Here is a 27,785-nt window from a genome sequence, read left to right on the forward strand (position 1 = left end):
GGAGTGTAATGTGGTCTGGGAATCCTTCGGGATGTGGGGAGAAGAATCGGTCTTCTCTGCAAAGAGTTTGGGCCCTTCAAACAGGAAGTCTTCTGCAGAGCTTTGGGAAATCCAGAAAGGTGTAGCCAAGAAGCCTGCCTCAGTACCAGTGTCCTGGAGACCGGGCAGGCCACTGTAACAGCTACATCCAGTACTGTCTCTAGCACAACTGACCCTGTCTAAGAATGATCTGAAACTGCTCCTTGTGTGTCTCCAATAAATGCTCCAGAAATGCACTGAGTTTCCCATAATTAATAAAATTTTATTTGACCACAACAGTTTGGTAATTCACGACTCTAAACAGCAATGTCGCTGACAAACATGCCATACTGCCAAGCCCGAGTGCATGCGGTCAACTTGGCAGTATGTTGCTTGCTTCGTGCACTAACCACACCCACTATGATGGAGTTGGGTTCCAGATGTTGAAACAGGAAATTTGCTTCTTTGGGAGGGATGTAGTACTTTTTTTTTTTTTTTAAATTATTTTTATTTTTGGCTCTGTTGCTGGTTGGTGCGATGGAGGCTGGTGTCTACTGGATGACTTTGGCAGGATCTAGAATCGCCTCATTAATTGGGAAGGTAACTCTAGATGAGGAAGAGGTGTGCAGAATATCCACCAACTTGTGATGTGTATCTGCCACCTCCTGTAGAGGAATCTGCAGCTCATCTGCCACCCTCTTGGTATGATCCAGCAAGTTCTTAAAATCATCACCTAGTGATGGTGAGGGGGGAGGGGGTGAAAGGCATTACAGCCTCATCTGGTGGAGATGAGGAGAAGTTTGCTTGAGGGGGTAGCTTCCCCTTTGAGTCTTTCTTCCTGTTCTGAAAAAGCTTCCTCCTCCCCTGGCTCAGGGGCTCTGGACAGCCAGACTGTAGGAGACCATCTGGTGGACTCTCTCAGAGACACTGGACAGCTGCAACATGTGTGTATGTTGCCCAAGAATTGCAATATGGCCACGGGGTGGGGGAAAGGAGGGCAGGCTTGGGTGGAGGGGTTACTCCAGGGGGCCTGTATCACAATTGTGGGTTGGATCGATGGAATTGGGGAGGACCCTTGTATTGTGATGGTGGGCCACGATGAGGAGTCAGGGAAATGACCTCCTCCTGGCCACTGTCAGACTGGTCACTGGGTAAGGGCACATAGATGAACACTATTTCTGGGGAAGAGTCAGCATGGCTTTTGTAAAGAGAAATCATGCCTCACCAATCCATTATAATACTTCGCAGGGATAAACAAACATGTGGACAAGGGAGCTCCAGTAGACATAATGTACTTGGACTTTCATAAAGCCTTTAACATGATCCTTCACCAAAGGCTCTTAAGCAAAGTAAGCTGTCATGGGATAAGAGGGAAGATACTCTCATGGATCTGTAACTGCTTAAAAGACAGGAAACAAAGGGTAGGAATAAATGGTCAGATTTCACAATGGAGAGAGATAAATAGCGGGGTTCCCCCATGGGTTTGTATTGGTACTAGTGCTGTTCAACATATTAATAAACAATCTGGAAAACAGGGTAAGCAGTGAGGTGGCAAAGTTTGCAGATGATACAAAATTGCTCAAGACAGTTAAGTCCAAAACTGACTGCGAAGAGTTACAAAGAGATCTCATAAAACTGGGTGACTGGGAAACAACATGCCAGATGAAATTCAATGTTGATAAATGCAAAGAAATGCACATGGGAAAACATATCCCAACTATACATACAAAATGTAGGGGTCTAAATATCTTTTTTGTCTGCCTCTGCACATTGAACAGATGTTTTCAGAGAACTATCCACAATGACTCCACAATCTCTTTTTTGTGTGGTAACAGCTAATTCATATGTTAGAAACCATTAGGAAAGGGATAGATAAAAAGACAGTAAATATCATCATGCACTATAAAAATCCATCATAAACTCACACCTTGAATACTACGTGCAGTTTTGGTTGACCCATCTCAAAAAAATATATGTTATAATTGAAAAAAAAAAAATACAGGAAAGGGAAACAAAATTGATTAAGGGTATGGAACAGCTTCCATATGAGGGGAAATTAAAAGGACTGAGACTGTTCAGCTTAGAAGAGAGATGACTAAGGGGGACATGAAAAAGGCCTATAAAATCATGAATAGCTTGGAGAAAGTGAATAATGAAGTGTGTTATCTACCCCTTCACATAACACAAGAATGAAGGGTCACCTGATTAAATTATTGTAAACAAAGCAAACAAAATGAAGTACTTCTTCAAACAAAACACTGTCAACCTGTAGAACTCATTACCAGGGGATGATGTGAAGGCCAAAATTATAACTGGGTTAAAAAAAGAATTAGATAACTTCATGGAGGACAAGTCCATCAATGGCTATTTGCAAAGTTGGTCAGGGATGCAACCCCATGCTCTGGGTGTCCTAAGACTCAGACTGCCAGAAGTTGGGATTGGATGATGGGATGGATCTGTAAATAATTGCTCTGTTCTGTTCATTCCCTCTGAAGCATTTGGGCCCAAGCACTGTCAGAAAAGAGAATAGAAGGCTATATGGACCATTGGTCTGATCCAGTATGGCTATTCTATGTTCTCACTCTAGCTCTCATTGACACTTTACTAAAGACTCTGACTGCTTATTAATTGTACCAGAACACTGAGTTGAAGATTTAGAAAACGTATCTTATAATTTCATCATCTCAAAAATACTGAGATACATCTCTTGGTTGTGAGGATGCTATTTGGAGGATTCCTAGTCTGATCACTGGAGCTGCCAATGAAATCAACAAATTCAACCAAGATTTTGTCTCATCATGTATCTTACAAAATTAGATTATAAACAAATAAGAAAGATGAATTTGCACAATGCAAACCTGCTTATCTGATGGCAGGACTGAACAGTCTCAAAGTGCAACTGCTTTTTGAACAACAAACTGGATTTCAAAAAGGCAACATATTGGAAATTGATTTCTTTCGGAGTAAATCCACAGTATAAATTAGATTGTATTAGATTGTAGACAGTATAAACAAGGAAGAAAGGAAAGCAGTAGAACAGAGACCCTGGACTTCAGAAAAGCAGACTTCAACTCCCTCAGGGAACTGATGGGCAAGATCCCCTGGGTGAATAACATGATGGGGAAAGGAGTCGAGGAAAGCTAGCTGTATTTTAAAGAATCCTATTGAGGTTACAGGAACAAACCATCCCGATGTGTAGGAAGAAAAGTAAATATGGCAGGCGACCAGCTTGGCTTAACAGTGAAATCCTTGCTCGTCTTAAACACAAAAAAACCGCTTACAAGAAGTGGAAGATTGGACAAATAACCAGGGAGGAGTATAAAAGTATTGTTCAGGCATGCAGGAGTGAAATTAGGAAGGCCAAATCACACTTGGAGTTGCAGCTAGCCGGAGATGTTAGGAGTAACAAGAAGGGTTTTTTCCAGGTATGTTAGCAACAAGAAGAAAGTCAAGGAAAGTGTGGGCCCCTTGCTGAATGAGGGAGGGAACCTAGTGACAGAGGATGTGGAGAAAGCTAGTGTACTCAATGCTTTTTTTGCCTCTGTCTTCACAGACAAGGTCAGCTCCCAGACAGCTGCACTCTGCAGCACGGTATGGGGAGGAGGTGACCAGCTCTCTGTGGAGAAAGAAGTAGTTCAGGACTATTTAGAAAAGCTGGACGAGCACAAGTCCATGGGGCCGGATGCGCTGCATCCGAGGATGCTAAAGGAGTTGGCCGATGAGATTGCAGAGCCATTGGCCATTAACTTTGAAAAATCATGGCGATCGGGGGAGGTCCCGGATGACTGGAAAAAAGCTAATGTAGTGCCCATCTTTAAAAAAGGGAAGAAGGAAGATCCAGGGAACTACAGGCCAGTCAGTCTCACCTCAGTCCCTGGAAAAATCATGGAACAGGTCCTCAAGGAATCAATTCTGAACCACTTAAAGGAGGGGAAAGTGATCAGGAACAGTCAGCATGGATTCACCAAGGGCAAATCATGCCTGACTAACCTAATTGCCTTCTATGATGAGATAACCGGCTCTGTGGATGAGGGGAAAGCAGTGGATGTGCTATTTCTGGACTTTAGCAAAGCTTTTGATACAGTCTCCCATGGTATTCTTGCCAGAAAGTTAAAGAAGTATGGGCTGGATGAATGGACGGTAAGGTGGATAGAAAACTGGCTAGATGGTCGGGCTCAACGGGTAGTGATCAATGGCTCCATGTCTAGTTGGCAGCCGGTATCAAGTGGAGTGCCCCAAGGGTCGGTGCTGGGGCCGGTTTTGTTTAATATCTTCATTAAGGATCTGGAGGATGGTGTGGACTGCACCCTTAGCAAGTTTGCAGATGACACTAAACTGGGAGGAGTGGTTGATACGCTGGAGGGTAGGGATAGGATACAGAGGGACCTAGACAAATTAGAGGATTGGCCCAAAAGAAATCTGATGAGGTTCAACAAGGACAAGTGCAGAGTCCTGCACTTAGGACGGAAGAATCCCATGCACTGCTACAGACTAGGGACCGAATGGCTGGGCAGCAGTTCTACAGAAAAGGACCTAGGGGTTACGGTGGACGAAAAGCTGAATATGAGTCAACAGCGTGCCCTTGTTGCCAAGAAGGCTAATGGCATTTTGGGTTGTATAAATAGGGGCATTTCCAGCAGATCGAGGGATGTGATCATTCCCCTCTATTCAGCACTGGTGAGGCCTCATTTGGAGTACTGTGTCCAGTTTTGGGCCCCACACTACAAGAAGGATGTGGATAAATTGGAGAGAGTCCAGCGGAGGGCAACAAAAATGATTAGGGGACTGGAGCACATGACTTATGAGGAGAGGCTGAGGGAACTGGGATTGTTTAGCCTGCAAAAGAGAAGAATGAGGGGGGATTTGATAGCTGCTTTCAACTACCTGAAAGGGGGTTCCAAAGAGGATGGATCTAGACTGTTCTCAGTGGTAGAAGATGACAGAACAAGGAGTAATGGTCTCAAGTTGCAGAGGGAGAGGTTTAGGTTGGACATTAGGAAAAACTTTTTCACTAGTAGGGTGGTGAAGAACTGGAATGGGTTACCTAGGGAGGTGGTGGAATGTCCTTCTTTAGAGGTTTTTAAGGTCAGGCTTGACAAAGCCCTGGCTGGGATGATTTAGTTGGGTTTGGTCCTGCTTTGAGCAGGGGGTTGGACTAGATGACCTCCTGAGGTCCCTTCCAACCCTGACATTCTATGATTCTATGTATGATAGGGTGGCTGCTCCTCAGACAGAAAAGGGGTTAAAAGCATCCCTAGGGAGGTTGTGCCGGAGGCAGCCAATCAGAGAAGGGCTGTAGGGAGTAGCCAAGCAAGGCAAGCAGGCCCATATGAAAAGGGAGCTGCATGGCAGAGAATGCAGTTCTTTGCTAGGAGCCCAAGGAGGAAGGACTGTGTCCCTGGAGGGCTGAGAGAACGGCCAGCACCCTGGACAGAGCAGTGCTGCTAGCAGGGACCGGGGGAGTGGAAGACAGCTCCTGGCTGGCTGCTGCGGTTTGCAGGCTGAGGCCCTGAGGCAAGGGCAAAGAGAACGTTGGGGCCATGAGGAAGTGGCCACACAATCCACTGCAGTAGCCACTAAGGGAAGTGGCTGAACAATGGACTGCAGGTCCCCTGGAAGGGGGGAGCACAGTGTGTGGCACGGCCGGAGGGCTGTGTTGCTGAAGAGGACGCCGCAGTCCTTCAAAAGATGTGGGTCCTAGAGCACGAGTGATGGCGACGAGGCACTACCCAAAGAGGGCACACTAACATGCAGAGCTAATTTCCAAGACAGCCAGCAGGAGGTGCCAGAGCGGTCAGCGCACCCTATCAGAGATACCAGTATTGTTATTTATATTGAGGAACCATGAGGAATACCAAGTAAATTCTCCGGTAGGACCCACCAGAAGTAACTCTTCGCTAGACGTAGATTTACATTTAGATGCCAACAGAAGAACGCAAAGTATACTGTTTGTAATAAAAACAATTTTTAAAAAGTTATTCCTTGTATCTTGCTTTTAAGTAATGCAAATATGGAAACAATGGCACTGTACCTGATTTTGGAGCTTAAAAATCTGAGTCCAAGTTATAGCACTTGGTGGCCTTCGTTGAATCCTCATCTGTGGTGATGTTTTACCAAACTGTTTTTCCCTCCTTGCTGTTAAGACAAGATCCTTTAAAAACAAACAAACAACAGAAATATTCACTAAGAACCTGATTCTGCCTTATTCATATTAAATAGTACTTCATCACACAACTAATTCCACTGAGATCTATGGGACTACTCGTGTAGTAAAGTAAGATTAATCAACATGAATAAGGGTGGCAGAAACTAGATCCAAGTTTATATCACTCCATTAAAAGTTAATTAAACCTTCAAAATATAAATCACTACAGAAGAGCAGAATTTACCTCCTCTTCTTCAGCATCCCTTGACGCCGAAGTCCAGGGCAATCAAGAGCAACTACTCCTGTTTGTTTTGGCTGCATGTTCAACATCAGAGAAAGGCAAAGCATAATTCAGACTTATACTAACCTTGCTGAGCTCACGATGAAGTTTTTCTCTACACTTTGATGCAGTTTGTAGCATTGGTGATCCTGGTCTTAACCTAGCTAATGAAGCAAGAACTTCAGGAGTAACTTGTGCTTCAAAATTTGCCTTCTTCAGGGTTCTGCCCACAGGAGTAAATGAGCTCTTTGTATATGAAGAAAGCCCCTGACTGAATTCAGGAGGGCCAGGAGGAGGGCAAGGAGGAAAGCCAAAAAGAGGAGGAGGGCAAGGAGGAGGGCAAAAAGAAAGGCCAGGAAGAAGGGGAGGGCCAGGAGGAGGAGGAGGGCGAGGACCAGCGCCAAAAAGAGGAGGAGGAGGAGGAGGAGGAGGGTGAGGACCAGCGCCAAAAAGAAGAGGAGGAGGAGGAGGAGGAGGGCGGCAAGAAGCAGCGCCAGGAAGAGGAGGGCAAGGAGGAAGCCAAGAAGAAAGGCCAGGAAGAGGGCAAGGAGGAGGGCAAGGAGCTTGAAAAGAAAAATTAATGCCAGTAGCCTGTGAATGTTGAGGAAAAGGCAGACCACCTCGAGGCTTGGGAAGTCTGATTTTTAAAAGTGATTGACTAAACCCGCTGAATTTTCGTTGTGGCTCAGAGATAGATGCAAATAGTCCAACTTCAGTGGCACCAGCATCATATTCAACTTCAGTTTTATAAAGGCTGCTGAATCCAATGGAATCTGGTAAGATGCACTGTTCAACCAAGGGAAGTTCTTTGTCACTTTGAAATTGGAAACTTTTCAGCTTATCATCTCCTTCAGTTTGGAAGTGGTCAGAAAAACCACTAGTTACTTCATGAAAAGGAACCTGTCAAGTAAAATTATAAGAAAACAAAATATTTTGGGAGTTTAAACCAACTTTTTTTTGTGATTAAGACCATATTTTCATTAGACACAGTATCAATCTATCATCATCATGCTCAACACAAAGCCTATTTGTCTTGTCAATTAAACAATTAACTTCTTTCCTTGCAGCTGAAGCCAGGCAAATTCGGACTAGAAATAAGGTGCACATTTTTAATAGTAAGGTATTGGACTAATTTCACAATTTCTATGCAATTAATGAAATCATGATTTACACAGGATCTTCCCCATTGTGGGATCTTGGCTGAGGATGTGTAGAACAGGGTGAAAGGGAAGGTATTCTTATGAGCTGGGTGAAACCTTGTTATGGGCTGAATTAAAACATCTTTGAAATTGGGTGTGAATGGACCCTACAATTAACATTACTGTCAGGATAAGGTTGGCAGGATGCCCCCCTAAAACAAAAGGGGTGTGAACCCATCCAGGAGTTTTGGGCTGAGTGTTTAATGGGGTTATTCTGAATATTATTTTGATATGTATGTTCTCTGGGTGGGTTCACAACTGCTTTTGTTTTATGAAGGGTGGGTCCTGCTTAATTTATCCTGACAGTCATGTTAATTGTAGAGTGCATTCACACCCAATCTCAAAGAGGCAAACAGAAAGGCCTTGCCTACACTACCAAGTTTTGTCGCCAAAACTGCCGTTTGTCGACCCAAACAGTGTAGACACTGCAAGGTGACTTTTGCCAGGGAAAATGCCTGGTTTTGGCAACAAAATACATCCACCCTCATGAGAGATTTGTGTCTTTTTCCTCTACATTTTTGATGACAAAGCACCAGTATAGACACCACACTTCATTTAATTGCTTTAATTGGCCTCCAGGAGGTGTCCCACAATGCCTATCCTGACCACTCTGGTCAGCAGTTTGAACTCCGCTGCCCTGCAGCCAGGTAAACAACCTCCCCATTAGAAGCCCCAGGAATTTTAGAAATTCCATGTCCTGTTTGCTTGGCATGGAGAGGTCTCATCGCATCTTCCCAAGTGACCATGGTGGGTTATCACAGCAAATGCTCTCCCGCTTGGACCACTGCAGAGCTGTTGGATCTGATCAGCATATGGGGAGAGGAGGCTGTGCAGTCACAGCAGCCTTAAGCCATAGGAAGTGGGATACCTACAGGCACATTTCTCGAGACTTGTGCGAAAAGGGCTGTGATCAGGACACGCTGCAGTACAAAGCAAAGATAAAGGAGCTGAGGCAGGCATACCATAAGGTGAGAGAGGCAAACCGTCACTCCGGTAATGCACCTAAGATCTGCCGGTTCTATAAGGAGCTGGACGCTATCCTCGGTGGCGACCCCACCTCCATTGCCAAAAGCCTTGTGGCAGCGGAAGGAGGGCCTAACCTGGAGGATGAAGTTACTGATAAAGAGGTGGAGTTAGATGAGGATGTGCAGCTCCCGGTGGGGCAGGCAGCCAGGAACTGTTCTCCACTCCAGAGGTGTCTAGCCAGTCTCTGCAGTTGCTCTCTGGCGAGCAAGAAGCAGGAGATGAGACTCCTGGTAAGTGGTGATGGCTTGTGTAATGGAGAGGTGGGTTCAGGGCATAGAAATGTGGGAGGCTGGCTGTGTTTCTGTGAGATGGACATTTCCCTGTGTAGCTAATCTGTACAGCGGAACAGGGTGTTGATACATGCCAAGATCTCATGGGAATCCCGAAGAGAGATCTCCAGGAAAGTTTCCTGGAGGTACTCGGTAATCTTCTACTGAAGGTTCCGTGGCAGAGCAGCTTTGTTCCTTTCCCCATTGTAGGAAACTTTCCTGCGCCATTCGGCAATCACTTGTGCAGGGACCAATGCAGCACATAGGTGAGCAACATAGGGAGCAGGGCAGAAGCCACAAGCATGGAGTAGATGTACCCTTGTTCAGGGGTGAGCTGCAGCGGGTTCGCACGGGTTCACGCGAACCCGTTGTTAAATTTTAGCAGCCATTTTAGAACCGCTTGTTAAGGGCTGCTAAATTTAACAAAAGTTCCCGCCCACTCCTCTCCTGCTCCGCCCCCTTTTCCTCCCCCTCCCCTGCTTCCCGCGAATCAGATGTTCGCGGGAAGCCTGAACAAGCAGCATGGAGGAAGCCAGCAGGTAAGCTGGGGCGCGGAGGGGGAGGGGAGGTGCGGCTGGCTTAACAGCTCCCGGTCCCAGACCGCGGCTCCCTCTAGCCCAGCGCCGGCCCGGGGAGTCGGGCCCCGCGGCTGCCGCCGAGCGGCCGGGCCCCGGTGCCGGCCCGGGGAGTCGGGCCGAGCGGCTCGGCGAGTCGGGCCCCGGTGCCGGCCCGGCCCGGGGAGTCGGGCCGAGCGGCTCGGGGAGTCGGGCCGCGGTGCCGGCCCGGCCCGGCCCGGGGAGTTGGGCCGAGCGGCTCGGGGAGTCGGGCCGCGGTGCCGGCCCGGCCCGGGGAGTCGGGCCGAGCGGCTCGGGGAGTCGGGCCGCGGTGCCGGCCCGGCCCGGCCCGGGGAGTCGGGCCGAGCGGCTCGGGGAGTTGGGCCGCGGTGCCGGCTCGGCCCGGCCCGGGGAGTCGGGCCGAGCGGCGCCGGTCGTGGTCCTGGCAGAGTGGACCCGGTCCCCAGGCAGTGTGGTAAGGGGGTAGGGAGGGGGTGGGTTGTGGGGGGGTGGATAGGGGTCAGGGCAGTCAGAGGGCTGGGAACAGGGGGATTGAATGGGGGCAAGGGTCCGGGGGAGCAGTCAGGAAAGAGCAGGGTTGGATGAGGTGGTGGGGGCACTCAGGGACAGAGAGAAGGGGTAGTTGTATGGGGTAGGGATTCTGGGGGGCCATTGAGAATGAGAGGAGGGGTTGGGTGGGGCGGCAAGGGGCAGTCAGGGGACAGGGAAGGGGGGGATGGGTCAGGGGTCTCGGAGTGTGTGTGTTAAGGAACATGAGGGGTTGGATGGGGCACGACCCCCCCCCCACGGAGGGGGGGGGAAGGAGGGAACCCATTGTTAAAATTTTGGAGGGAGGAGGGAACCCGTTGTTAAAAATTTGGCAGCTCATCACTGCCCTTGTTTCCCTGCTTACCCTTGGCAGTGAGATATCTGCTAGAATGACCCCTGCCTGTGGAAAACGGTGGGAGAATTTTAGAATTTGTTCCCTAGTATGCTGCACCATGACCCTTGCAAAGAGTGTGTGCTCTTTTCTCCATGTGGACTGCCCCCCACCAACACTCAAAATACTTTGGGTGTTCACAGAAATGTGTGCCTGGCTAGTGTCAGTAAGAAAGTGATGGCAACGTTGCAAAAGGTGTATTTAACAGAAATGTTTCAATTCTGTGTGTGAATTTAACAATCGCGCTTCTGTGCACTGTCCCCTGTGCTTCACCAGATGTGGCCTTCAGGAACACCCCATGCACCTTGGCCGAGAGTCTCCGCCAGATAAGAAAGTGCTCAAGATGCGGCAAAGAAGACATGTTCCGGGAGGTCCTGCAGTGCTCCAATGCAGAAAAAAGGGAATGAAAAGAATGCTGTGAAGCCGAAGGGCAGGACAGAAAAGAGAATCACGTGTTTGTTAAGGACGCTACTGAGCAGATGATTAAAGTAATGGAGGAGCAAATGCAGATGCTGAAGTCCTTAATAATGCTGCAGACTGAGCAGATCAGTGCTCAACCTCCACTGCAGAACATTCAGATCTCTTTTCCCTGCCCCCTACCCTCCAGCTCCGCCTGCACATTCCTTTCCACCTTCCAGGACTTCTTGGTTTCCCCTTTACTCCGCCCCCTCAGACAACTTTCACAATGATAGCTGGACCTACACACAGCTGTGAAAGTCTGTCCTTCCCTGGTTCCTCCTTTCCTGCCAAGCATCTGTGTGTTTGTGTGTGCTGTTTCTTGTGCAATAAAAGCAAACTTTGATAATGGTAAATCATCTTTAATTTTTTGCTACAAGGTGGGATTGCAGGCACTGGCAATAGATGCACAGGCATTTTGATCACTTTATTACAGGAATATAAGGCTCCAAATGTCACCATTGCCCCCTATGAAAACTACATGGCATGTAACATTGAAGCAACTCAGACAGAGATATATGTTACTGGTGGTCATTGTCAAAGTGCTGCCTCAAAGCCTCCCTGATTCGAATAGCTCCCCTCTGGGCTCCTCTGACAGCCCTGGTATCTGGCTGCTCAAAATGAGTTGCCAAGCGGTCTGCCTCAGCACTCCACCCCTGAGCAAACCTTTCACCCTTAGCTTCACAGAGATTATGCAATGTACAGCATGTGGCTATGACCATAAGAATATTATCCTTAGTGAGGTCCAACCTGCCATGATGGCATCGCCAGCGCACCTTTAATCTGCCAAAGGCACATTCAATTGTCATCTGGCACCTACTGAGCCTGTTGTTGAACTGCTCCTTACTGCTGTCGAGGTGTCCCGTGAAAGGTTTCATGAGCCACAGCTGTAAGGGGTATGCAGAGTCCACCAGGATCACTATGGGCATTTAAACACACCCCACTCTAATCTTCTGGTTAGGAAAGAAAGTCCCCGCTTGCAGCTTTCTGTACAGGCTGGTGTTTCTGAAGATGCGTGCACCATGTACCTTCCTAGACCACTCCATGTTGATGTCAGTGAAATGCCCATGGTGATCCACAAGCACTTGCAACACTGTGGAGAAGTACCCCTTCCTATTAATGTACTCTGTCGCCAGGTAGTCTGGTGCCAAAATTGGAATACGTGTGCCATCTATCGCCCCTCCACAGTTAGGGAACCCCATTTCTGCAAAGCTGTCCACTATTTCACACACATTTCTCAGAGTCACAGTCCTTTGTAGCAGGATGCGATTTATTACTCTGCACACTTGCATTAACGTAGCCCCAATGGACGACTTCCCCACTCCAAATTGATTCATGACCGACTGGGTAGCAGTCTGGAGTTGCAAGCTTCCACACAGCAATTGTCACACACTTCTCTACCAAGAGGGCAGCTCTCATGCTGGTGTCCTTGAGCCGCAGGTCTGGGATGGGCGCTGTGCACAGTTCCAGGAAGGTGGCTTTCTGCATCCAAAAATTCTGTAGCCACTGCTCGTCATCCCACACCTGCATGACGATGCAATCCCACCATTCAGTGCTTGTTTTACGAGCCCAAAAGCGACGGTCTATCCTATGCACCTGCTCAGTGAATGCTAAAAGCAATCTAAAGTTGCTCCTATCCATATCACGCAGAATGTCAGGCACCTGTGAGTCTTCCTCAGTTAGAAACTTCACGATTAACTGCACTGACATCCGCAATGTCTTCATGAGAGTTGACAGAGCATAGGAGAGCTGTGCGGAATCCATCCCTTCTCACAAAGATGCTAGGGTGCACAGCAAAGAAGGGCCGTTGAAAAAACAAAAAAAGTCGGAAGCCCATGGAGTGCTGGGACAGAAAGCAATACATCATGGGACATTTAACACTGTCCCAAGATGCGCCATGATCTGCTCCGTCGTTCCACAACACCCAGCAACAGGACTGTGGGATAGGTACCCATAGTGCATTGCTCATACTGTTGATGATGGTGCCCACTGTGGACATGATCTTGCAACAGAGGAAGCAAGTGTGAACACGAAATTGTGATTTTTATTATGTCAACATCACTTTTGTTGACACAAATTGGTAGTGTAAACATGGCCCAAAAGAGTGAAACAGCAGCCTCTAATGTAAGTATGGTATAAGACCCTGAAAAAGTGAGGGAGAGAGATCTTTAGCTAGCACTAGACCCAAAGAGGCTTGGGCCTATAAGCAAAGAAACTATTTTTTATTTTCTGGTTCCTCCTGCCTTCGGGGACACAGGACCTTGTACATTCCTTGTTAATAAGCAAGAGTGCATTAAAGATATACCAGACTCTTTCATCAAAGTTTACCCCCAACTGGAACATCCCCAGTGCCTCAAATTTTTACTAGCTGTTTGGGTCAAAAAGGGGTAGCAGTATTTTGTGGGGGTATTGTGGGTGCTGAATGAGGCATGGTGGATGTAAGAGAGGAGGACTCCGCCAGCAAACTAAGGAGGTTTACTAGCTGAGGGATATATGACATCCCACATATAAAATCGATTTAAGCAGCCTTGGTACAGATGCAAGGACAAGCCTGAGAGAAGTACCACCATCTGAGTACTCTAAAGAAGACAAGGCCTTGTACTAGACAGACAGGGAAGAATTTACACTGAAGAGAGTAAAGGTCCACTAGCATCCTCTTCTCTCTCAAAGATCTCTGCTGCAATGGGGCCTGATGCCATAACACCTTTTATGTACCTTGCCTTTCTTTGGGAGAGAGTCCTCTGATTTTTTTGAACTTCATACAAACATTTATGTAATTAATTGCATCCAGAATAATAAGAAATGGTGCAGATTTTATAAACAATTACCAACTGCTACCTTATAAACCATCTACTACCACAACTGGGTAATACACAACAAATGTTAAAAACAAGAACACATTAAGCGTATTTACCGATTCACCCATTCCTCTATTAGAAAACAGGGATCCATGTCCAGATGTATCATGCTCCCAGTCCATATAGGGTAAAAAGTCTAAACGTTCTGGAGCCATAGGAATGTTTGGAAGACCAGCATGCTGAACTTCATTAGCATCCTAAATTAAAACGCAACAGAATTACAAACTTGAGAACTGTCTTCAATTTTATTGTAATCCTTAAAAGTGATGCTTGTTATGCCAGAGATTCCCTGTCTATCAGACAATGCAAGGTTGAGAGTCAAATGCTGGGTGAAATTTGCAAGGAAATATAGAGAGGAGGAGTATTCAGTATATGAAAGATGCTTGGTATACACAAACACACAGTAAATGTAACTTTAGAATGCCTGACTGCATTAAGGGTTGTTGTATCATAACACGCTATTGGCAGTAAACGGACCGGCACACTACACTGGCAATGGACCTCCATGCATTTTGAGAAACCTCTTCTGTATTTTATGTAACTTCAGTTCAGAAATTACTCTCTCACTTGTTTTCAAGCAAGCAGATCAATCAGACAGTTTAAAATTTTGGATGTCAGCTGTTACTCATTTGTCTCTTCCCCATCACAACTTCCTTATACAAGAGAATGGTTGAGAGCAATCCCGCAGAACAGCAATATGTTGTAGATTACCACAATTTATGGTGGTAATCTCTATGTAGTTTGGAGAGGTAAAGCCACGATCAGTTACGGTTCAGTTAATTGAGTGACAGTGTAGAAACATCTCACTGGCATAATCGGTGCAGCTGACTCTGACAGCTTCCAGTGCTGACAACTCCCTTGGCCAACAACCCTGCTCAGTTCCCCAGGTTGGAATCCCCTCTTTGCCCATGGCCTCTACAGCAATGTCCTCTTCAGATTCCCCCTCCCCCTACAAATGTTCCCCAGCCATGGTACCACCCTTCCATAAACCCCTGCTCTGTGCTGTAGTCTCTTAGTTAGCGGAGACAGCAATCTCTGTCCCCCACAATGCAACAATACTTCCTCCTCCACCAGCAAACACACCTATGCCCATCTCCAGTAATCCCCCAACTCTGGCTGAGCCACTACTGAAATGGAGATTCAGTTGTGGATCAAGAGCTGATTCTCTTGCTTGCATAAGCCACAGGATGCTCGTCAGAGTGAACTATCAGCAGCCACCTGGGTCTCCCAGCAGGAGGACAGGAGTGACCAGTCCCTCTCCTCACACTCCCTCAGCTACCAGCTCCACACTGCCACCTGTGGTTTGTTAGAACAAACATATCAACTTATGATCCACAGAGGGGTCACCAGCTAGTTGAGTACTGGAGATGGGGGAGAGAACATTAAATCAGGTTGGTGATCCATAGCTGAGGCTCAGTGAAAATTAGTTTGCTTTTTAAAAAAAAACAACAAAACCTCACAGCAGTACCACGGTAAGTGTTTGAATTTCATGGGCTATGCAGGGATCCCTGCTCTGGGGCAGGGACCCCTCACATACCTGCTCACTTTCCAAACAGCGGATCCTGGTGTCAGCTCCTTGCCAGCCAGGCAGAGCCAGCAGTGCAGCGTCTCTCTTGGGCCTGCCAGAGGCTGCTTTTCGTCGGACCATGCTTTCTAATCTCTGTGCACTGTCAGGGATATCTCCTGTCCCCACCAGCTGGCCAGACAGGAAAGCAGCAGTGGTGCCCTGGGGAAATACAAACTAGATGGAGCTACTATTAGGTGCATAACTGGTTGGAAAACTGTTCCCAGAGAGTTGTTATCAGTGGTTCACAGTCAAGCTGGAAGGGCATATCAAGTGGGGTCCCACAGGGATCAATCCTGGATCTGGTTCAGTTCAATATCTTCATCAATGATTTAGATAATGGCATAGAGAGTATAAAGTTTGTGGAGGATACCAAACAGAGAGGTTGCTAGTGCTTTGAAGCATAGCATTAAAATTCATAATGATCTGGATGAAATGGTCTGAAGTAAATAGAATGAAATTCAATAAGGGCAAATGTAAAGTACTCCACTTAGGAAGGACAATCAGTTACAAAATGGGAAATGACTTCCTAGGAGGTCACAGTGGATCACAAGCTAAATATGAGTCAACAGTGTAACGCTGTTGCAAAAAAAGCAAACATCATTCTGGGATGTATTAGCAGGAGTGTTGTAAGAAAGACACGAGAAGTAAATCTTCTGCTCTACTCCATGCTGATTAGGCCTCCACTGGCATATTGTGTCCAGTTCTGGGCGCCACATTTCAGGAAAGATGTGGACAAATTGGAGAAAGTCCAGAGAAAAGCAACAAAAATGATTAAAGGTCAAGAAAGGGAAGAATGAAAGAAATAGGATTTCTAAGAAAAGAGAAGACTGAGTGGGGGACATGATCACAGTTTTCAAGTAAAAGGTTGTTACAAGGAAGATGGAGAAAAACTGTTCTCACTAACCTCTGAGGATAGGACAAGAAGCAATGGGCTTAAATTGCAGCAAGGGGGCGGTTTAGGTTGGACATTAGGAAAAACTTCCTAACTGTCAGGGTGGTTAAGCACTGGAATAAATTGCCTAGGGAGGTTGTGGAATCTCCATCATTGGAGACAAACACTTGTCAGGGATGGTCTAGATAATACCTAGTCCTGCCTTCAGTGCAGGGAATCGTATTAAAAGATCTCTCGAGACCCCTTCCAGTCCTACGATTATATGAAACTGAGCACAGGCCCCAATCCCTGTCCCGGGCCTGCCAGCCAGTGCCACATGGTGAGACACTCCACCCCCAGGACAATGCCCTCCCTCTCTCCTCCCCATGAGCAGCCAAATTAGCCCAATTCCATGATTTTTCCAACAGTCTCCCTGCTGTAGGAAAAATCATGGTATTGGGCTAATTTCACGATTTCCATGTAATCCATGAAATTATGATTTACACAGGACCTTATTCATAGTGGACTCTTGGGTGAGGATGTGTACAGTAGGGTGGAAGGGAAGGTACTGTTATGGGCTTAGTTAAAACATCTTTGAAATTAGATGTGAATGCACCCTTACAATTAACATGACGGTCAGGATAAATTAAGCACAACCTCCTCTCCTAAGACAAAAGGGGTTGTGAACTCATCCAGGAGTTTTGGACTGAGTGGTGAAAGGCGTTTGGGCAAGGAGTGTATGTATGTTCCCTGGGTGGGTTCACAACTGCTTTTGTCTTGGGTGGGCAGGGGCTCCTGCTTAACATATCCTGCCAGTTACATTAATTGTGGGATACATTCACACCCAATCCCAAAGAGGCAAACAGCAAGAGAGCGAAGCAGCAGCCTGAAAGCATGGTATAAGACCCTGGGAAAAATAGGGAGAGAGATCTTTACCTAGCACTAGACCCAAGGAGGCTTGGGGCTATAAGCAAAGAAACTGTTTTTTGTTTCCTGGTTCCTCCTACCTTTGGGGACCCAGGACATTGTACATTCCTTGAATAAGCAAGATCAGTATATTTTTGATGCAGCATCTTTCATCAATTTCTACCCCCAACTGAAATATCTCCAGGGCCTCAAATTTTGACTAGCTGCTTGGGTCAAAAAGAGTTATGTAGTGCGGTGATGGTCATCTCTCCCCATCTGGGTCAGAGGGAAGCCACACCACCTCATTACATCACTGGGATCACTACTTAACATCAGGGGAATTAGCAAATTGGGTGCTAATGCCCCAACTCTTTCGGTGGGACGGCGCACCAAACAGTCTGTGGGCTCTGGCCCTCGGGCAGGGCAGAGCTAACAAGCAGTCTGTGGGCTCTGGCCCTCGGGCAGGGCAGAGCTAACAAGCAGGCTATGGGCTCTGGCCCTCGGCCTGGGCAGAGCACTACACAGAGTGTTATCTCAGCTCTGACAGACGGAAGACAAACGCAGGACTTTTTGCCTATGTTGGGGAGGCTGCCACTCCTGGGTGGGGTTGGCACAAAGGGGTAGGGAAACCCAGACCCTCCCTATTCCACAGGTTCCCAGCCCCAGGCTGTAAGTGGCAGAATGTTCTGTCACTGTGTCAATGAGGATCCGCCCGAAACACACTGACCTGGATTCAGGCAACCAAGCTATACTCTAGTGTCCCTGAGCCACTTCCTACTACCTTAGTACCTTGGCTCTGTAGGTGTCATCCGTCTCCCTGGGGTAGACAGCCATCAGCAGCTCCTCCCTGGACTCGGTCTCCTCGGGGGCCAGGGCACCGCCTGGTTTGGCAGCGGAGTCAGAGGCCTGCAGTGAGCAAGATACGTCTGTGTCCTTCCCTGGCTCAGCTCCAACTGAGCTGAAGGCTCTGCCTTTTGTACTTCCCGTCCTGTCTCTCAACTCCCAGTGAGAAGAGTGAACCCGGCCTGACTCCACCCACCCGAGCACAGAATGCGGTTCCTCCCCTCTGGATCGGAGGGAGGCCATACCCCCTCACGACAGGATAACAGTATTTTGTGGGGGTATTGTGGGTGCTGAATGAGGCATGGTGGATGTAAGAGAGGAGGACTCCACCAGCAAACTAAGGAGGTTTACCAGCTGAGGGATATGTGACATCCCACACCTAAATTGATTTAAGGAGCCTTGGTATGGATGCAAGGACAAGTCTGACCCTGATTCAGGGTGGCTATGCTAGACAGTTCGTGGTACTTCAATCAGTGCAATACAACTGACAGAAGTACCACCATCTAAGTACTCTAATGAAGACAAGGCTTTGGACTAGACAGTCGGGGAAGAATTTATCCTGGAAGAGAGACTAGAGGGCTACTAAAATCCTCTTCTCTCTCAAAGGTCTCTGCTGTAATGGGGCCTGGTGCCACAACACCTTTTATGTACCTTGCCTTTCTTTGGGAGAGAGTCCTCTGATTTTTTGCACTTCACACAATCATTTATGTAATTAATTGCATCCAGAATAATAAGAAATGGTGCAGACTTTATAAACAATTACCAACTGCTACCTTATAAACCATCTACCACCACAACTGGGTAATCCACAACAAATGTTAAAAACAAGAACACATTAAGCATATTTACCAATTCACATCTGCCGAATCCCACTCCTCTATTAGAAAACAGGTATCCATGTCTAGATGTATCATGCTCCCAGTCCATGTAGGGTAAAAAGTCTATATCTTCTTCAGCTATAAGTTCAAGAATGTTTGGAAGACCAGCAGGCTGAACTTCATTAACATCCTAAATTAAAACGCAACAGAATTACAAACTAGAGAACTGTCTTTAATTTTACTGTAATCCTTAAAAGTGATGCTTGTTATGCCAGTGATTCCCTCTCTATCAGACAATGTAAGGTTGAGAGCCAAATGCTGGGTGAAATTTGTCTGACTGCATTAAGGGTTGTCATATCATAACACACTAGTGGTAGTAAACGTACTGGCACACTACACTGGCAATGCACCGCCTTGTATTTTGAGAAACCTCTTCTGCATCTTATGTAACTTCAGTTCAGAAATTACCCTCTCACTTGCTTTCAACTGATCAATGAAACAGTTTAAAATTTTGTATGTCAGCTGTTACTTATGTGTCACTTCCCCATCACAACTCCCTTATACAAGTCAATGGTTAAGAGCAACCAAGCACACCAACATATTGTAGATTACGAAAGGAAAAGAGAGTATTTCTTCTGTGAGAGTGTAATGCAGTGGTCTGGAATATGGTAGATGAACGTACAGAATCCTAATATACAAAGGTGATGTTTAAATTTCCTTTTGTTTCTGATATATGTACAAGACACATGACCTGCTTTATTATACTTATATATGGTAAAGATATTTTCCAACATATTGGAACCAGTATGCTTTTTAGCATGTTATCTGATTTCATACTGCCAAGTTTATACTGTTTAAGTTTAACTGTTGTTTACGATAGTTCACAGTAATCAGAGAGCCTGAGTAGAATGGCACTTCGTTTATAAAATTTGTATTATATAAAGATAATTACTAGGAGCTAAGGACAGAGATGATTACATTGTCTGAAAATCAGAGACAAGGACTGCCCGAAGAGCAAAAGCTCTGACTAGTCTCTTGCTAGGGAGGTAGTGACCAAGTGCAGAGCAGATAGTACAGAGTGCGCTGCACACAGCTTAACAGTAAATCTTTGTCTGATTAAGGAGCCGTATTTACAAGAAAGGGACAATAATTCCACCAATAATTATTATACAGGATTGCTGGGATATAATACATGCGATGACATCTATCAAATGTGTAAGTTATATTCTTAAACGGCACAAACAAAACAATATTTATTTCTATGAACAAAATCTGTGCCAGCCTATTTTTAGTTTTAAATGCAGTACAAATGTAATTGTCCAAAATATGGACATGGCTCCTGTTCCTTAAGTTATCCCAACTAACTTAATGCCCTCCATGACTGTCAGGTAATTATACCGTAATAGGGAACTGATTATTTTCCTTTAGTATACTTATAACCCTAAATAAATAATAATAAATACTAATTAATAACCATCAGTATTGTTTATATTATAATAATTCCTAATGTGCTAGATGCTGTACAGACATATGGGAAGACACAGTCCTTGCTGCCCGCAACCCAAACAGTTTCTTTCAATTACAGTTGCAGCAATATATGGTAAGAGTATTGTTCTACTAGATTTAAAAGTTCTTCCTGGACCAGAGATGGTGACTTTATAGGCAGTGTGCCTACAGATATAGTCCAAAAGTCAGAACACTTGCATAGTTCTGAACTTTGCCACATACATACACAGATACAAAAAGAAAAATGCAGTTTCTAAATCATTAAAAAAGCAAGTATCTTCAATATAAACATAGAGATTATGCGTCTCTGTTGGTTGACTTGCAAACATCCAGTCTGGGTAGTGGGTAGGGCAGACATAGCCTAGGTGCTCCAACAACGTATGATATAAAAGAAGCTTCATAAAGAAAGTAACATGTCATTCAAAAAGGACCAAAGAACACAAGCTTTTGCAAAAATAATAATTTTAGTTCTTCTGTAAAAGAACTAAAATTGTTCACTGTGATAATATTAAACAATATGTGCTGTAATTCTTACAAGATTACAGTAATTGTTTTTCTTTTCAGTTATTTTCTAAAGATTTTTTAGAGACATATAGACTGTAAGGGGATATTTTAATGGAAACACATACCCTTTTTTCTACTGCCACAAAGCTTGTGAACTGGGTTATGATGGAGTTCTCCAGGCTGAGGTTAATAATCAGGACTTTCAAAGTATGTTTCTTCATCTAGGTTGTTATATAATAACAAAATATGTTTAAAAACAAAACATACAGGTGAAAACAATATTAGCTAAAATAAGTGGCAATGTCAAAACTGAATATACACAATATGTTCTTATGCACTATGGATATAAGTAAACTAGCTCAGCTTGCAGCTATTTCTAAGCAGTGCTTATGTGGTTATGTTTGTGTACCCAATTTCCTGCTTCCTGTTTAGAAGTGTTTTGAAGGGAGAGGGGCTAATCCTAACCCTCTCAGCTACTTGCAGATTTATCCACTTGTGCTGGGGGAGAGGAAACTGGAAATGGTAATTCTTAAAGAAAAACTGCACTGGAATGGTCTTGTCACAAGTCACTCAGGGCTCTATTGGGCTTCCAGCTCCTTCCAGTGCAAGCATATGACTTCTTATCAGATCCTAGATCAATGACGGTCATTACTGAAACCTAAAGGGCAGCATGTCAGCAGCACAACTAAAGCAAAACGCCTTGCACCTATGGGACACAATTTGTGTCAAGTCATGAATGGAAATGCTCAAGCCTGTTCAGGACTCAGAAACATCCTGTACACAGACATACAATATACTGAGACCTCTCTGAAAACAACAAACAATCTTGTTCTCCAGAATCTCAGCTTTCATTGAATAAAAATAAAGTAAGCCTCTAGCTGTTATGGCTGTGAAAAAAATCTCAAAAATGTGAACTGTGTGTAACTGGTGCAGAGATTTCTGTTGGTATGCAGAGCATGGAGCAATAGCTCTGAAACGTCTGACTGACCCCCCCAATCCACTAATTTTAGTGAGGTATTACCTCAAATGCCCAATGACAATAATTTAAATGTCAACAATGTTAACTATTTGTAAGAAAGCAGTATGGGGGTGTCACAGATCTGCAAAATTTACTCTCTGTGAATTAACTGTCTCACTTTGGTGCCTCAAGAGGATGGCATTTGGAAGGTACCATCACTTATTTATTCCCCCCAATCAACCCCAATTTGTCTAGAAGAGCACATGAGCATAATCAAGTCCTAGTGAGGGGGAGACAAGGTCAAGGAGACTAGTAGAGCTCTGAAAACATGCACCATCATATTTTAAACATCTGGATAATTTACTGTGATGCAGCATTACAACCAACTCACATGGATGGAGCTTATTTTGTAGGCAGAGCTGTGAAAAGTACCACTACTATATTTTCCCTCAGTCTAACCCCAAAGCTTGGGACCCACTCCTGCAAACTTCTCACACGAGGGTCCTACTGGCTTCTAGAACTCTGACTTCTAGTGGGACTACTCAGGTGAATAAAGTTTGCAGGATCAGGCCCTCACACATACAAGCAAGTAAAGGTTTACAGGATTATGCCCTCATGTCTATAAACACATGTGAAACTGAATGTTAAAAAATTGGAAGGTGTTCAGAAAAGAGCTACAAGAATGATTTGAGATGTGGAAAACATGCCTTCTAGTGAGACACTTAAGAAGTTCAATCTATTTGGTTTATCTAACAGAAGGTTAAGAAGTGACTTGATCACAGTCTACAAGTACCTACACGAGGTAAAGATTTCGGACAGTAGACAACTCTTTAACAGAAACTAAGTGGAACAACTTATCTAGGGATGTGATGGGTTCACCATCACCTGAAGGTTCTCAATCAAGACTCTCTCTCTTTCTAAAAGATATTCTATAACTCAAACAGAAGCGATGGGCTTGATGCAGAAATTACTGGGCATGGTTTTTTGGCTTGTGTTATCCAGGACATCAGACTAGATGATCATAATGGTCCATTCTGGCCTTAATATCTATGGAATTCATACTGCAACCTTCCAATTTCCATTCCCAAGTCAAAGATTCTCTCCACCTCGCCTCTTCTCATCCCCATTTCACTGAACCTCTTTAACAGTTCTTGTTTTAAGTATAAACTGAGATAAAATAGTGGTTCCTAGTTCATATTCTTATATTTAGAATGACAAACCTCATGTTCTGTTTCATTTTCATGAAGTATCCCATCTTCATAATCCCTAATGAGGGCTCTTGCTGTGAGTTTGTGGAGAAGCTACATTAAGGAAAAAAGACAAGTTCAAATTATCACCAATTTAAAACCCTGTATTTAAAAATCTCCATTTTATATATTAGGTTTTATGATTTTTAAAGTCTTCTGATCAATGAGGATCCAGTTTCAGGATAACTGGCATCTAAAGTTACGTTTTATTGAGTTTTAAAAGTTTCAAGGGAGTATTTTCCATAGAGGAGCATTACAGCCCACACCTTGTTTGAAATAATTTTGTATTTTTATGATTAGTGCTCATTTTTTTAACTTTTAAAAATCATCATACCATCAATAATTCCTGCTCTGGGGGACAGTGAACTGTGCAAACTGGTGATGTAATTTCTGTTTCAACTGCACCACTCTAGCCAAGAGGAGGAAAATAATCTGTACATCTGTAATATGTTAAAGCCAACAAGCTGTGGAAGTACTAAGGACTGTTAAGCCCAGCCCAGTTAGGACATGGAGCAATGTGTCATCCAATCATCTCCATAAGTCCATTTAGAAAAAAAAACCAAAACATTGACTGACTCTGAAGGGAACCACTGGTGAGTCCTTTTTGGCCAGATGTTGGTAGCCACAACAAAGGGATCTTTCTGGATAAGGGGGAAAGGAAAAAATGGTGGGAATTCTCCGAGTCTATGTGAGGCATAGAAAAATAACACTCATCTTCTAAATTTGGCCCAGATTTTCATAAGGCAGCGTCTCTTTTTGCAATCACAATTTGCACCTGTCAAAATTGCATTTGTCCTTTCTGCACCTTTGATTAGGTGTGGGGTCAAAAGGAGGAGTGTGATTTGTGGAGGTACAAACTACAAACTTGACCCATGAAGAGGAATACTGATCTGAAGCCCAGATGAGAATTTGAACCTCTCAGGACAGTAATTTAAAGAGTATCTGACTCATTAGGATAAGTGAGTACCTCCCCCATTTGCACCAACCCAGTTTGTCTGTATAAGAGCCTGGAAATTTACTGAAATAGCTTCCAAAGTGGATTAAGCTAAACAGCAAACAGTCTCATTCCAGAATAAAAATGCTCACACATGAATTTACACCAAAAGTAACGATTTCAAAATAATTATTAATGAATAATTTTCTGGAATAGTTATTTTGGTGAATTTCTAGGAGCAGACAAGCTCTGAAAAGTAAATAAATGCCTCTTTTAGCCATTTTCCTCTTTTCAGTGTAGGAAGTTATTCAGGACTGCTGCCGTGCTGTCCCAAAGGGAGTGGATTTGAAGTTCCTTCAACATTAACTGAAAGAGTCATAGCCTTTGTTCACATGGGATAGTGCTGCCTTTTAGGATCCCTCCTCTCTCAGGGCATGTCTACACTACAGACTTAAGTTGACCTTTGTTAGGTTGACTTACAGCCACCTCAGTAATTACTGCAGTGACTGATGTCCACAGTACTCTTCTGTCGGTGGTGCGCATCCTCACCAGACTGAAGAGGGGTAGTGTGGGGGGCTGAGAGCCAGGACTCTCAGCGCTGTGCAGCTCACTGCCAGGAGTCAGCTCGGCTTCTTGCCTCCCAACTGGGAGCTGAGGCCAGCTGCCCACCGGGTTCTCAGCTTCTCACCTCCCCACTGGGAGCGGGGGTTAGCCACCCAGGCTTCTCACCTCCCTGAGCTTTTTCGTCAATTTCATGGTTCCAGCATGGAGCCCTGAAATTGCTAACAGCCAATGTAAGTAAAGAGGTGTCTACACAGACACTGCATTGCCCTAACTACACCCACATAAGCCCTATGCCTCTTGTGGATATCTTAGTATATCTGTGTATTAGGGCACTTAATTGGCGGGACAAGGCTTTAGTGTGTATACTGACATAATTAGGTCATAACTAGCTGCCTTACGTCGACCTAACTGTGTAGTGTAGACCAGGCCTCAGTTCTTTTAGAATTTTTCCAAAAAGCAATGGCTTAAATATTGAAAGAGAATGCTGCTGCATCATCCCCAGCAGAGGTCAGCTAACATCACCTCAGCATCAGAAACTACAGAGGTAGCCCCAACAAATTCCTAAAATGAGAAGAACCACCTTCAACCCAGGTAAGTTTATATTTTACAAATCAGTCTGGGCCAGCAAGCATGTAGGAAATGTGCTCACTTATCCCACATAGGTCAGCTGCCTTTTTAAAAGCTTCCTTCAAATGAGGTTGAGATTCTTTATTAAAACAGCAGAAGCAAAAATGCCGAAAACAAGGATATGTGCTATTTTAAAACAACATGTATATGGTATGTATAAATAACATTGGCCTAACTCACTGTTCCTGTTGTCTTCTGTAATTCAGTGGTTGATACCATTGCTTGCAATTCTTGGTCATTTATTAGTGCATTTAAGGTGGCCTGAAAGAAATAAGGAAAGCATTCCTCTCATTTTCCCCTAACATTCTGTGCTATCAGCACTCCTGCAGTGATGCTCAGTATCCAGAAATGCAAATAAAATTGGAGTTGTGAGTAATCTTTAAACTTTAAAACTTTAAAACCATGCTTCCTGGTACATAAAAGAATCTATACAGAAGAGTCACAAAAAAAGGAATCCTGAATGTATTTAAGCACAATGACATGAACATCCCATATGACACCTTTCTTAAGAAGATGGTTTCTATTAAAGTTTGATTCCCTCTGCAACTTGTATGATAAAGGTTGGTGGCTAATAAAAAGTGTGTCAATCAATGTTCCCTTTAATTTTTTCCATCCACGTGCGCAATGAATTTTGTTATGCGCACTGAAGTATGTGCGGATGTGCGCCACCCGTAGAAACAAAAACCTAGATATAATATATATTTAAAAAAAATTAAATAGGGATAATTACTCCAGCCAGGACAGGTTTAGAACTCACTACTCAAAGAATTAAATTTAAGCTTAAGAGAAATAAAAATTATGAAATGCATAGACCAGCCAAAACACTAAAATAACACACTTTCAAAGAATAAAATTACAGTGAATATATGTGCACAGAAGGAAGTACCAAGAAGTAACAATACAAGTATGTATGTGTGTGACACAGAGACAGTGTGTGCGTTTGACACAGGGTGTGTGTGACACAGAGACAGAGTGTGTGTGTGTGTGTGTGTGTGTGTGTGTGTGTGTGTGTGTGTGTGAGAGAGAGAGAGAGAGACTGTGTGACAGGGACACGGAGATAGTGTGTGTGTGTGAGAGAGAGATAGAGACAGTGTATGACAGACACAATGTGTATGTGAGACACAGAGACTGCGTGTGTGACACAGCTTGACACAGACTGTGTGTGTGACAGAGTGTGTGTGTGTGTGACAGAGTGTGTGTGTGTGTTACACAGAGACGGTGTGTGTGCTGGCTTTTGGGAAAGTTTCTGAGCCCTGGTCTACACGCAGCCCCTAATTCGAACTAGGGTACGCGAATTCAGCTACGTGAATAACGTAGCCGAATTCGAACTACCCTAGTTCGAATAACTTACCCGTCCAGACGCCGCGGAAGCGAACTCCGCGGCTCCAAGGTCGACTCCGGCAACTCCTCCTGCCGCGGTGGAGTACCGGAGTCGACCGCGGCGCTTCCGGAGTTCGAACTATCGCATCTAGATCAGACGCGATAGTTCGAACTCCGAGAAGTCGAACTCACCGCGTCGACCGGGAAGGTAAGTATAGACGTGGCCTGAGAGATGCCCTGCGCTGTCTCTTTAAGACACTCACTGAAAGCTCTCCTGAGCCCTGTTGTCTTCCCTCTCCCGCTCTGCAGAGATGGGGTACATGGGCGGGGGGGAATAGGGGGGGAGGAGACAGATAGAGACAGTGAGCTGGCTACTGGACAGGAAATCTCAGAAACAGTGCACTGTCTCTTTAAGAAGGGCACTCGGTTACTCACCCTTCCTGGCAGCAGCTCTGTGTCCTGAGCCAGGCTGTGTCCCCTCCCTCTCCCCTGCTCTGTGGAGATGGGGTACAGGGGTAGGGAGAGAAGGGGACACCCTGACATCAGCACCCTCCCCCCCTCACATAGCCAGCAGGAGGGTTCTGGGAGCAGCTGCAGATGGAGCAACGTACGGGGAGGGCAGAACCGGCTCTAGGCTCTAGCAAACCATGCATGTACTTGGGGCAGCACAATTCCAGGGGCTGCATTCTGAGAGGCGGTGGTGTTTTTTTTGCTTCGGCAGTTGCGCTTTCAGAGGTATTGTTTTATTTTTTTTGTGCTTGGGGTGGCAAAAAACCTAGAGCCGGCCCTGGGGGAGGGGCACCTGAACACATCCTGCCGGCAGTGCGCACTCTCCCAATCAGCTGGGTGGCACTTAAATCTCTCTGTACCGCCACTCAAGCGCGCAGCTTACAGGGAACACAAGTGTCAATAGTACTTTCTATAACTGTATTGAAAATAGTTTTGTCTCTGACACTAGCAGCTGAGCCATTTTCAATGCCAGTTGAGAGAAATTTGGGGAAAGGATGATTGGATGGATGGTTATGGTACTAGGTTAGGAGACCTGACCTAGTCCCTGTTCCACAAGACACTTCCGCAAGGTCACTTAGTTCTTAATTTGTAAAATGCAGGTGATTGTACTTCCTTGCATTATAGGGGTGTTGTGAGGATAAATATATTAAAGACTCTGATGCACTCTGGTAATGGAGGCCATGTAAGTACCTAAGACAGATAACAGGATCAGTCTCAGGAACTGGTTGTCTAGTACAGACTGTAGGTAAGACTGTATATTCCTTGGGGCAGTGACCACCCATTTCTTCAAATTTCTTCCAGGTCAGACACAGTGATGGCATTTAAACAAAATTTTTAAGCTAGTGAAAGAAAGTCACACAATATT

General features: G+C 45.1%; 1 protein-coding gene across 3 annotated transcripts in view; it reads right to left on the reverse strand.

Moving 5' to 3' along the window:
• Window positions 1-27,785, reverse strand: part of PARP4 (poly(ADP-ribose) polymerase family member 4) — a 105,151-nt gene that overhangs the window by 13,943 nt on the left and 63,423 nt on the right. For 2 of the 3 annotated variants that reach the window (XM_045017968.1, XM_045017972.1), the window contains exons 27-35: window positions 25,271-25,351; window positions 22,939-23,019; window positions 20,886-20,981; window positions 18,782-18,940; window positions 17,879-17,995; window positions 15,283-15,486; window positions 13,802-13,942; window positions 6,531-7,343; window positions 6,050-6,169 (exon numbers count right to left, since the gene is read on the reverse strand). In XM_045017968.1, the coding sequence (XP_044873903.1) occupies window positions 6,050-6,169; window positions 6,531-7,343; window positions 13,802-13,942; window positions 15,283-15,486; window positions 17,879-17,995; window positions 18,782-18,940; window positions 20,886-20,981; window positions 22,939-23,019; window positions 25,271-25,351 (1,812 nt within the window). The remainder of the gene's footprint in view (window positions 1-6,049; window positions 6,170-6,530; window positions 7,344-13,801; window positions 13,943-15,282; window positions 15,487-17,878; window positions 17,996-18,781; window positions 18,941-20,885; window positions 20,982-22,938; window positions 23,020-25,270; window positions 25,352-27,785) is intronic. The other variant, XM_045017982.1, reaches the window with a different exon arrangement.

This window comes from Mauremys mutica, chromosome 1 (genome assembly GCF_020497125.1).
Source record: "Mauremys mutica isolate MM-2020 ecotype Southern chromosome 1, ASM2049712v1, whole genome shotgun sequence".
In the NCBI taxonomy this organism is placed as follows: domain Eukaryota; kingdom Metazoa; phylum Chordata; order Testudines; family Geoemydidae; genus Mauremys; species Mauremys mutica.